Here is a 12256-nt window from a genome sequence, read left to right as displayed (position 1 = left end):
GAAAAATTTGTTTCTGTTTCACTTGCTACTATATTATCCAGCTCTAGAATTTGAATGACACCCAGTAAGTCTCGAATGGTTTTTGAATGAATGAAAGGTTCATCTTCCGAGTCCTCTGGGAAACCTTTCCTGATAACTTCCACTGTCAATTGACTGACTTACAGAACACTAGAGAAGAGCCAAGGAAGCTGTCACTCACCCTGGCCCTAAATCTGCCACAGTGTGCTCGTCAGCAATTATGTTATGGAATTAGGTAACACTGGTTGGACCTGCTTCTCATGGGGGTCTAATGGGCCAAAAGAGCTAAAGATAGGAATGTTCTTGGGAAAACATTCTACTATACACATGAATTTTGGCTATAATAAATGCCTTATTGGTTCAGAGATCTCCTACCTGCTTAGCTCCCACCACAGAACACCCAGAAGCAAAGATAACTATCTATAAACAGCTAACACAGAGCTCATAAAACCTACTCCCCTGATGATGCCTGCTCTATCCACAGCAGGATCCTGGCAGCAACCCCTCCTTCAATTTCTCTTTACCAGAATTTTAAGGTGCTTGTTTGCCTGTCTCCCAAACGGCACAGGAAAACTGTAACAGCACAGCGTGAGGAGGGAGGTCACCAGGTCAAGAACTCAAGAAATGAGCCCAAAGAGCCTTTGATAATCCAGGAGGAAACACACACATACACACACACACACACACACACACACACACACACACACACACACTCAAACACACTCTTACATACTCACATTCACATACTCACACACACATACTCACATACACTCTCTCTCACACACACACTCACATATACTCACTCACACAACATACACTTACACTCACACACTCATACATACTCTCTCACATACTCACATATACTCTTTCTCTCTTTCTCTCTTTCTCTCTCTCTCTCTCTCTCTCTCTCTCTCTCTCTCTCTCTCACACACACACACACACACACACACACACACACACACGGATGCATTCTTCCTTCATCAGTGGCCATCCAGTTGCATGCTTGCACATGCATTCACCTGCAGCATACCTGCTGGAGTCTACGGCCACATCACCTGAGCACCCCCATTCATCTGATGCCGGAAATCCAGCAGAACCAGCCATGCTTAGTACTTAGATGGAGGAACAAATGGCGCAGTAAGAAAGGAAGGACTTCTGTGATTGGTTTGGGAAAGATTTCTACCCCAAAGGATGTGGCTGCCGGCAGGGACAGCCATGAGACTGAGCATAGGCCCCTTTCCCTTTGCTCAGGCTTAAGTTTAGAACACAACTGCAGAAGCTCAAGAGCCTTATGGTTTGGATATTTATATTGTTTTTTTTTTCTCCCAGTTTAGACATTCAATTTTAATTTGTGTTTTTTTCCTGATTCTTATTTTTTTAATTTATTATTTATATTAGGCTTGTTTTATTGTTTTCCTTGTAAGCCACTTCAGAAATGTCATGGAACAAGGCAGAAATATAAATAAATCAGTACATGCAGCTTATATAGAGGCTGGTGCTTTCCAAAAGCCGGCATCAATAAAAATGTGTTGTCTACAAAGAGAGGAAGTGATGAGACTGAGTGGGGGGACGGCAGCCCTGCTGTTATCTGCACCGCCACTTCCGTTGTCTCATTTTGCTGTTATCCGCACCGCCACTTCCGTTGTCTCATTTTGCAGTTAAGTGCAATGAGAACGATACTAAAGCATTGTACGTGGATCACAAGTCTAAGGACCATACAGAAGGCCAGACCCAAGGCCAGATCCAGGTCGGGGAAGGGTGTGCCTGCAATACCAAATCCAACCCTGCCCTCTCTTTTTCTCCTCCACTTATAAGACAGCAGTTCTCTGGAGAACTTCTGTCCCTTCTACCTATTTGTGTTTTTTCCTTCAGCTCTTATGAAACCAGAGAGATAGGCAAGAAAATCTAAACACATCTCCTGGCTCAAAGGTCCATGTTATCGCCAAGCTTCACAGTGTTGTATCCTTTGCTGTTTCTGACCCCGTCACGTTCTTCCTTGTTTCTGATCCACCAGGGAGATTCATAAGTTGGTCAAAGATCTCCAAAGGCAGAAGTCAAGTCACTTGAGGACAGCCTTCCGAGTCCTCCTCTGCTGAGAAGCCCAGTTCAACTGTCCCTCTGTACAAAGCAAGGGTGTCAGCAGCATCTACAGGGCCATTAACTGGCCCTCAGACTCACCCAGACCCCACCACTGGCTCACAGCATTTCAAAGGTAGTAGGACTAGATCAGAGCAAGGACGGCCAAGTTCTGGGTCCACTTGAAACAACTCTAACTCAACATGCAGCCCTGGACAAGTCTCCTGTGTTCCCAGTGCCATTTGTAACTGGTGATCTTTCCTGGCACACCACTGTCTCCAGGAGCCACGAAATTGATGCTGGATAATTTCTGTTGACACTGAAAGGTAATTGCTTCCTGCTTGGTGCTCCTGTTTCCTTGTGTATGTGACTATTACAGCACCTGAAGCATTATCTCAGAATTACCTATTTACACAACTGGCTGAGTGTCTTCACCAGGAGCCCCTGAAGGGTACACAATAGGTCAAATTCATCTTGGCATTCCTCGGCTTCTGTAGCATCTTTTGACACACAACAGGTCCTCAAAGGAGATGTTTTTTTGAATGTCTCAGAGGGAAGTAAAATTTTGAACGCTACCAGGCAACCATAAAATCCTAACGATGTTTGACTTTGAGACCACACACACACACACACACACACACACACACACTAAATCCTAAAAGGCAAAAGAAAACAGAATCAGTTGAAGCAGGCAGCTTCCTGTGACCTTCCAATAATCCTGGGGATTATCCCTTCCCAAAGCCCCAGCTTTTAAAGACTTTCCAGTTTATAAAGCAAACTCACAGTTGCCTGTTTAATCTTTACAAAAACTCTGAAAGATACGTTTATGATCTCCATCCCACACAAAAGAAGCTGGGCTGTAGAAAGGTTAAGTCACCGTCTGTGAACACAGTCAGAAACTCACTAGCGATCGCTATGGGACTAATAAGCTTGGCATTTTTAAAATTAATTCATTAGATAAAGTCAACTGAGTGGAATGCACAGAGTAGAAAGCTGGATGCATAGGAGCAGAGGGTCATAAACAATGGTTTCTACACACCTCCAGGGCTCACTGTCTACGAATCAAAGCCATGAGTGTAAAGAATGAGCAAGAAAGAGAACAAGGTTGGTTGGTAAGAACCCCAAAGAGAGAGCATATAGGAGAATCAGTGGGCCGGTCACTTGATCTGGGAACGAGTATAAAGTTGGAGAGGTTTTTACCTCTGCCACAATATGCATCTCTGAACGATCCATTATCACCAGACTGCCTGCTTTAGTGTGTGTACTCTGAAATGCTGAGGCTCCTTATCCAAGGGTACAGAAACACTCATATTTGAAAAACATATCTCAAGGTGATTGGATTCCACTAGTTCCAGTGGAGAGAATGCTGGGCTGACGAGAAGCACATTTGGACCTCACAGCCCCTTACTGAATAGTCTTGTATTAGTCATTCACTCTGTCCTGGGGAGGAAGTAGTTTCTTCATGCAGAAAATGAATGGATTAAACCCACCTAAGACCTCTAAGATATTTTTCTTCCTAAAAACAGTAAATGAAAATGGGCTGTAGTTGAAACTATTGTATGCTGGTTAGTTTGGTCAACTTAACACAAGCTAGAGTCACCTGGGAAGAGAGGACCTCAACTAAGGAACTGCCTCCAGCAGTGTCGCCTGTGTCGTCTGTAAGAGGCATTTTCTTAATTGTTAATTGATGTGGGAGGGCTAAGCCCACTGTGGGCGGTGTCATCCCTGGGCAGGTAAACCTAGGCTGTATATGAAAAGCAGCTGAATACGTCACATGGAGTGAAACAGTGAGCAGTTTCCCGGACTCTGCTTCCGTTCCTGCCTCCGGGTTCCTGTGTTGAGCTCCTGGCCCACCTTCCCTGGCCTAGCTTCCCTCTTCCTGCCCAAGTTGCTTTTGGTCATGGTGTTTATCTCCGCAATCAAAAGCAAAGCAGGACAAGAAACTGCACCTGAACGATCCAGCTCCAGTGAGAGATGTACACAGTACTAGAAAGAGGAAGGAACCTTCAACCATCATGAACTAGACGTCCGGGAGAGGTTTCAACAGCCCGGGAGCACCCCAGACATGCCGTGTATTATAGGCGCCTCTGCTCCCCAGCCCAGACTGGCTGCTCAGTCTAAGCTGAAGCAGCCCTGCTTGGGGGGCGTGGGTCCGCTGCCCTCCCTGTTGCCCACGAAGGAAGGTGTTGACAGGGCCGCCCCCAGCCCCTCGCCGCCTCATGGACCACCGCGCTGGAGGGTTCCTTACCCATCGTGTTGTTGGCTCGAGAACAGGCTGTGCGCTTCAGAATCTCATGTACCTAAAAGGGAAGGACAGCAGGGCTGTGAACGCCTGGACCATGTGCGTCACCACCCTGTGAGGCAGGCTGGCTGGGACAGAGGCACAGGCCTCATTTGGAGGGAGGGGGCGCCAAGCATGTGCGGAGCTCATGGCCTACTTGTCAAACCCATTCAAGCTTGAGTATTTTGAGGAAGCAAAGAATTTAACCCCTCACACGCACCCCTCATTCCTTCCCACCCCGAAACAAAAATGAATCAATAAAGAGCTATAAATTGGCTGCAGTGAGAGAAGGGAGGGAAACCAGAGGCAGCCTACAACACACAGCCCTCCTGAGGGCCAGGGAGGAAGTGGTGGGGTTTGTCTCCCAGACAAACTTCTCTTCTTTTGTCTGGGAGCCTCAGGGAAGGTGGGGCTCCCTTGCCAGACCTGCTTATTCCACTAGTCAGAGGCACATGCTAACTAGGAGAGCCGGAGGGAATGCTGGGACAGCACCGGGCATGCGGTCAGATGTAGAGGGGCCTGAGCCCACATCGGAGGTTCTGCTCCTCTGTGAAGAGCACCCTGACAGAGAACTAGGAAGTCTCCGGAAGACCACGAACGTGGCAGTGCTTAGTGCGGAAGCGCACCGCCTATCCCCGCATTCTCATTTGCCCAAACTGTTCCTGAGTTCGCACCCTGCCGGATCACAGCAGCTTCCTCCTACAGCAGAAGTGGGAGTCTGTGGGCCTCCTGCTCGGTGGCAGTTCGAGTCCCACAAGCCTAAAAGCTCCAGAGAACTCTTGCACCATCGGACTGTGGAGGCTGCCTCTCACATGGAGGGGTGTTCCTGGCAGAGAACCCTAAGATACAGGTGGCTCACTGAGGGCCATCTAATGACTTCCTGATGGGTCCCAAGCCTCAGCCTGGCCAAGCAAGGGTATCCTATCTGAGAGAAGGGAGTAAATGGCTGGGCCGACGAAGAAGGGGAGGGGACAGAAAACAGTCACAGATGCATGCAAATGAGACATCAGTCAAAAGGCCAGGGTGGTCAGGATGAAACTCGAGGCTCTTTTTTTGTCCTTCTCATAGTTTGGGGTAGACTGAGAAAAAGGCAGAGCATAGAAAAGGAAGCTTCTAGAAGAAGGGATGAGTGAGAGATGTGTTTCATTTTCATTATTCACACTCTTCTATTCCAGCCGCAGACCTAGAGGGAGTGGTAAATAAATAACTTCCAGCAGATCGGGGCTCAAGAGTGTTTAATTCTGCTTCTAATACAGCAGTAATTCAATAGTAATAATAATTAGGAACAGCATTTATAAGGCATTGTATTATTTTACAAGCCCTTTGCCATGATCAGTTAATCTCCATACTCTCTAACTCCCCCCACAGTGTGGGAGCCAAGTCATGTTGAGAATTAATTGACTTATAATAGCATCAAAGAAAACAGGAAGTTTACACCCCTTTCCATAGGAAGGGAAAAGAAATCATATGCTCATTTTTAATTCTTCCTAAAACATGACATGTAGGGGCCAGAGATGGTTTCCTGTACATTTTGAAAGCAAGAGTAAAGGCCATTTGTCTATGTGTCTTGGAAATAATTTTGCCTGCTCCCTGACCCTTCTTACCATCCATATGACCCAGGTGGCCGGGAAGTCCTTCTAAGTCACTCTCCCTTATCTATTCAGCACTGGAAATATAAGTTCTTTCCTAAGAACTATTGCTTCTGCACTTCCCACAAGGTGGTAAGTTCTGCTCCCTCTTGCCTTCCTCGGCCAACAGGCTGTGTGTTCTCAGGAATGGTAGAGAAATGACTGATGGGTAAATGAAGATACTATGTGGCTGGAGATGGGGCCACAGGAACAGAGGCCAGACATAGATTTTTATTAGAATCAAACATCCACCACAAATAAAATCTTTGGTATGAAAGGAAAGAAAGGGTAGAGGAAGGAAAAGGGAAGGAGAGAGGGAGGGAAGGAAGGAGGGAGGAAGGGAGGGATAGAAGGAGGGCAGGCTATAGTCAGGAATGTTGGCTCTGTTTTATTATAGGGCAAACTGGATAATTAGCATTTTTGTGAAATAAAATCACATGAGTCCTTGCCATGGAAGTTGAAAGAGAAAATTTTCATAAAAGGCACACTATCCCAGCAATCAGGACAACTTCTAGTCCTGTTCTAATATATAGAGAGAGATAGAACTACGTATAGTATCTATGTAAATATAGATGCTAACAATCTATATGATTATGTCTGATGTATTGCTTCTCGGAGCCTTGGTTTCTTTAGCTGTAAGTTAAGGGGGTCACCTTAACTGGTTTCAAGTTCTACCATCTCTGACAGTCCCTCATTCCATGATTCTAAGAAAGCTCTGCATGGAGAGTTCATAAGCAGCAACACCCCTCTCAAACCTTAGCAAGTAAACTTATTTGCTCTTTCTTGTACCACTGGGATGGGGAAGTTCTTCGATACCTTACAGCTGGAGTTGCTAGGCAACTGCAGGCAAGTAATGATGAGAGATAGCAGGGAGGGAAAGGAAATGCCCTGCTAACCACAAATCCAGCCTTTCCCAAAAGCCCTTACTAACCCAGTATACCCTTTACTTACAATGCGGCTCCGTGTGGCGTTGTCAAAGAAGGTGTCCTTTTCCTGGATGTTGTACCTAGAGAATCCAAGAAAGTGAACAGTGAACTCATTTCACTACCCTACCCTGACACCACTGGCCCCACAGCCCAGGACAAACCCTGAGGAAGCAACACGGCAAGACGTGGAAGTTCTCACACACTCAGACACACAACATGGATGCTTCTTTTGACCCAGGAATTCTGAAAACTCCTTGTAGAAATTGTTGACAATGAAAATACATGAGCAGAAGAAAAATGTTATAAAAATATCCAGTACATTTATTCAGCTTCAAAATTGATATGCAAGATTGTCATGAAGGCATTGAAAATTGTAAATATGAAAAGTTTATAAATAGAAAGTTTGTGGTAGAAAATATGCCATGATAAGTTTTCAAAATTAAAGCAGCTGAGAAGTATACCCACATCTGGACAAACACAGTGAAAATAATTTTTTTAAAAGAGCCTGGTTTAGGGGTATGGGGATTATAACTATTTGTCTTTCAAAATTCCATTTTGTATTCTCACTATCCTTCCATCGGTAGATACCAAACTCATTCATGAAAGGCCTGTGAGTGTTCATACATTGAACAAAAAAAAAAAGCACCCATGAATCCAGGCACTTGAAAGGCAGAGGGATCTAGAGTTCCAGGGTAGCCTGGGCTGCATAGCAAAAATCTGTCTCAAAACATCAAATACAAAGTTCCACAGCAACTTTGGAGTGTTCTCTGTGTCAATGTCCTTGCTGAGGACACAGATTACTGGACCTTCTCCTTATGCTCCTGGGAGTCACCAGTCACATGTGTCCCAGTGACCAATGTCAAGTGAAGCATATGCTGTGTAGACTATGGTTATTCAAGGTCAAAGACAGAGCTCAGACTTCTGATTGAGAAGCATAGAAATTTCTAGAAAAGAAACTGGTTATTAACTGGCCTTAAAGGATAGCAGAAGTGAAACAAAGGGCAGTGTGTGGGCGACAGCTGATCAGAGGCCAGCATCCTCATGAATGAAGGCCTAGGAGGAGGAAGCATGGAAAAAGCCAGAGACAAGAAGAGTAGCAGGTTCACCAGCTGGGGACCCTGTGTGATACACTGATCTGTCAAGCAAGATGTGAAACAGTGGCATGATTGTCACAGAGACAACCAATCACTTTCTCACTGGGTTTGAGAGGAACTCTATGCCTGGTATTGTAACCTAGCCAAAAGCTCATGGCAAAAAAAGGGCATAGGCCCTAGGGAGAATCTACTACTGTCCCTTTGCTAAGTGGACATGTTGACAAACTACCTTCTAAATATTTGTTCATACACAAGACTAAAGGCACTCAAAGTTTTGGTCAGAAAAGCTTCTTTTTGCAGCAAGTGGATGTAAATGTGGAGACTCATAACTGGTTAAAAAAAAAAAGTGTTGAGAGTTAGGTGGTTGTTGAATGCTGACCCCTATACAGAACATCTACATCACCCCCTCCGAGGCTCAGAGACTATGGCTGAAGAGGAAGAAATAGTGTAAGAACTACAGGAGAGGTAGGAGGAGTAATCCTACAGACACGACACTGCACTCGTGAAATCACAGACCCTGTAGTTACCTGCACAAGACTGGACCCCTCAACACTTTGTCATAGATAGGGGAGGGGCTTTGGAAGTCTCCCCCTTCTTGAGGAGCCATCAACAGTCAATAGCTACTGGAAGAAGGGGAGTCATTTTCTTCAGTGGTACAGCTACTGGATAGTTTCCATGCTCTATTTATAACCTTCAATCCATAGTCATGTAAACTCAGTGGGTCACAAAAGCAAGAAAGACATGGAAGTACTAAAGAAGAAGAAAGGGTTCAGTAGGAATGGGAGGAAGATACGATATGAAAAAGAGCAGTATATATGATCAAACTATATTATACACATGTATGAGAAAGGGGTGCCATGCTAGTCCTTACTGTGCCACTTACATCTGCATGACCCTGGGCTGAGGAACTTTGGTTTCCTCTTTGCAGGAAAAGGTCACAAAGGGGGATGGGAATTTGCTATGAACCAGCATATTCACATTCATAGAATTGTTATCAATTGTGGAGAGATGGTGGGAGGCATTCTCTAATGAACACAGAAATACTGCTTCTAAAAACGAAGGCTCTTCCTGTCTTCTTGGGCCTTGACGTTCCTTCTTTGCCTGATTCACTCAGTTCTTATCACACACACAACCCCCAGAGCGACAGGTTCTCACGTGAGCTCCTAGTTCATGGCTTATGCCTCACAGCTGCATCTTTCATTTCCCATGTCCCTACCAGAGTCATCCCTTCTAGAAGTTTCCCAAATGGCCATTCCCATAGAGAGATTTCTATTTACACTTCCTGGGTGGGGTTAACATTTCCACCGAATCAAGGAAAGTGCGAGTAGGCAATGGGTATCCACAAATCCAGAACCTTCTTCCACATTCTCTTGGTTTCATCAGATAAATTTGGCAGAGGGGCTTCCCTACAAGGTGAGCACTTTGCTTCTCACAGAGTTCCACAGTTCACACCGGGCTGTCCTCTGGCTCCCCATCCATCCTCTACAGTGGCCAAGAAGCAGATAGATTTCCCTGGATGAATGTCCAGGGCTGTTTCCAATGACTTCACAGATAAAGGCCAGTCACAGGTGTGGGAACTATTTTCCCAGGACAGCTACTTCCTCCACCTGGCTCCTAGGTCCCAGGGTCATCATTTCCCAAGCCTCAAGGAACGGGCATGGAATGGCATGGGAGATCCTCCCCCACCCTCCCCTATGTGCCTACCCAAGTGGCTCCCATACTCACAGGTACATTTTTTCCCTGGAGAACGGGTAGGAGAGGTTTTTCATCCTGTTGTTGTTGTGTTCAGGAACCCTTGGCTGCAGGGGTGAGCTAAGCGTCTGCAGAATGGCACTGAACTTCTTCGCGATGCTGCCTCCTGATTTGATCTCATACATCTACAAAACAACAAAGCACAGGTCTAAAATGGATGCCACCTGCAACATAATGAAGAAGAGCAAGGGGCATAGGTCCCTGGGGAAAATACGCTGGGCAAGGGAGAGGGTGGGAGGAATAAGCAGAGACTTGTCTTTACCTTCAATGCTTTTCAAAAGTCCTCTCAGTCACATGTGCTGTGGAAGTGGCCAGTACAAAGAAACATGTAGCTTCCAAACTTTCTGACTGTCACAACACCTTAGAGAAACCACAGGCCCACCACGAGAAAACTGCCACACCTCCACTAGGTAAACGCATATAGAATTGATATAGAGGCCCTCAAGAGGACTCCAGCAATACCCTGCAAAAACCAGGCTCTACTGGAGGGCACCAGCGGTTGGGCACTATTATGATCTCTTTGTGATGAGGAAGCATGGTCCTGCCCGGCTCCATGACAGACTGAGTGGGATAAAGAGACCCACATGCAGGCACGGGGTAGTCCACCTTGGACTCTGAGGAGAAAACACAGGCCCACCTGGCACCTGTGGTACCGGGCAGATGGGCACTATTATGGTGAGCAAATGTATGGTGTGGTAAGGAGAGAGGGAGACAGAATGGTTCATGTCCTGTGGACAGAGGAATATCTAAAGAGGTGAAAGAGACGAGGAGTGGGCTGAGGTGGATGACTTCATTGCCACCCAGGGCCCTGGTGATGTCTGGGCCTGGGCTGCTGGGGCTCTTGTCTGGGTTCGTGGCTCTGATGCAACCCCAGTCTCTGTTGATATCCATGACACCTGATACCACCAAAGGCCCAGAGGATAGGGCTGTGCAGAGTTAGTCCTGTCCCTCACTGGCTGCAACACTAGGAAGAACTGGTCCTGCCCCTCACCCGTTGAAGCACTCAGGAGAGAGGGTTCTACACCTCACCTGAGCAGCACAATAGAGCTGACCCTGTTCGCAGGGGCCATGGGCGAGCTGGCCCTGAGGGCATGAGAACGGAAAAGGAAGATACACCCCTCTCATGAGCTGAGGGAAAGATGCTCTCCTCCCCTCACCCCTCAGCACTTACAGCAGATGGGGACCTGACCCAACCCCTCACCAGCTGCAGCGCTCAGGAGAACAGGCCCTGCGTCTCACCTGGGCAGCACAGTAGAGTTAGTTGGCTCTGTAGACAGAGGCCTGGGTGAGCCGGCCCTAAGGGCATGAAACAGCGTAGCTGGTACTGCCTCCCTCGTCTGTGGTGTTGTGGTGGGACTGAGGGAAAGATGCCCTCCCTCCTCACCCCTCCACCTCCACCTGGTGAGGTAGCTGACCCTCCCGCTTACCAGCTGCAGCTCTCGGGAAAATGGGCACTGCATCTCGCCGGGACAGCACAGCAGAGCTGACCCTAATGACAGGAATAAGAGTGAACCGGCCCAAGAACATGAGTGTGGGGGATCTGGCCCTGCCCCTCATCTGCCACATAGTGACATGGGCATGGGTGAGATGCCCCTCGCCACCTGTGACAGATGGGGGAGCTGGCCCTGTCCCTCATCAGCTGCAGCATTCCAGAGAGTGGACCCTCGGACACGCCTGAACAACACAGTGGAGCTGGTCCTGATGGTTCAGGTGTGGTAGTGCTGCCCCAAGGGTGCGGACGCAGGAGAACTACCCTGCCTCACTGCTGCAGGGGCAATGCTGGAGTTCACCTTGGTTATGAGGTCGGGGGAGTGCTAGCAGGCTGACCAACCCCGCAACAACCCAGGCCCAGAAACAGGCTTATGTGTTGACCCACCCAAACATCCATCCCATCTATCACTCACAGGAACATGTAAAGGGGCCAGTCCTGCAGACCCAAAGCTGCAGGATCTCCAAGACCCAGGGCAACAACAGGATATCCAAGAGGAGTCCCGGTGAGGGCCTAGCACTCATAGGGTAGCAGAGACCAGAGGCCTCGAACCAGACCAATGACTCTGCAGTGAACACTTGCCAGTAAAGATATACGGACAAAGGGATTTACTGTGTGACTCACTGGGTCACACTACAGCTTCTATGATGAGATTTTTCCTTTTTGTTTTTTTTTTCCTTTTCTTTTTTCTTTTCCTCTTAAATATTGTTTTATTTGAGGTGGAGGAGTTGCAAGGGCAGAGGACGGATATGAAGGGATGAGAAATGAATGGGATGGAGATGCATGATGTGAAAGACACAAGAATAAATACAAAGAAAGCTTAAAAAAATAATTTCAAGTAAAATAATAAAAACATAAAAATAACCTGAAAAAAAATTGAAGCAGAAATTTTGTTTAAAAGGACTTCAGTTTTGTTGTTATCTTTGCCTACTTGCATAGCTTCAATTTAATTAATAAATTTTTATAGGGACTGATATACGAAATTTAAATGG

The 12256-nt window shown here is 46.8% G+C and overlaps 1 protein-coding gene across 3 annotated transcripts in view; it reads right to left on the bottom strand.

Annotated features, from left to right (window-relative positions):
* Positions 1 to 12256, bottom strand: part of Ano2 (anoctamin 2) — a 333798-nt gene that overhangs the window by 238210 nt on the left and 83332 nt on the right. For all 3 annotated transcript variants that reach the window (XM_059258640.1, XM_059258638.1, XM_059258639.1), the window contains exons 4-6: positions 9749 to 9900; positions 6955 to 7009; positions 4343 to 4394 (exon numbers count right to left, since the gene is read on the bottom strand). In XM_059258640.1, coding sequence (XP_059114623.1) covers positions 4343 to 4394; positions 6955 to 7009; positions 9749 to 9900 — 259 coding nt within the window. The remainder of the gene's footprint in view (positions 1 to 4342; positions 4395 to 6954; positions 7010 to 9748; positions 9901 to 12256) is intronic.

This window comes from Peromyscus eremicus, chromosome 3 (genome assembly GCF_949786415.1).
Source record: "Peromyscus eremicus chromosome 3, PerEre_H2_v1, whole genome shotgun sequence".
NCBI classification, from domain to species: Eukaryota; Metazoa; Chordata; class Mammalia; order Rodentia; family Cricetidae; genus Peromyscus; species Peromyscus eremicus.
This window is presented reverse-complemented; position numbering and strand designations above follow the sequence as displayed.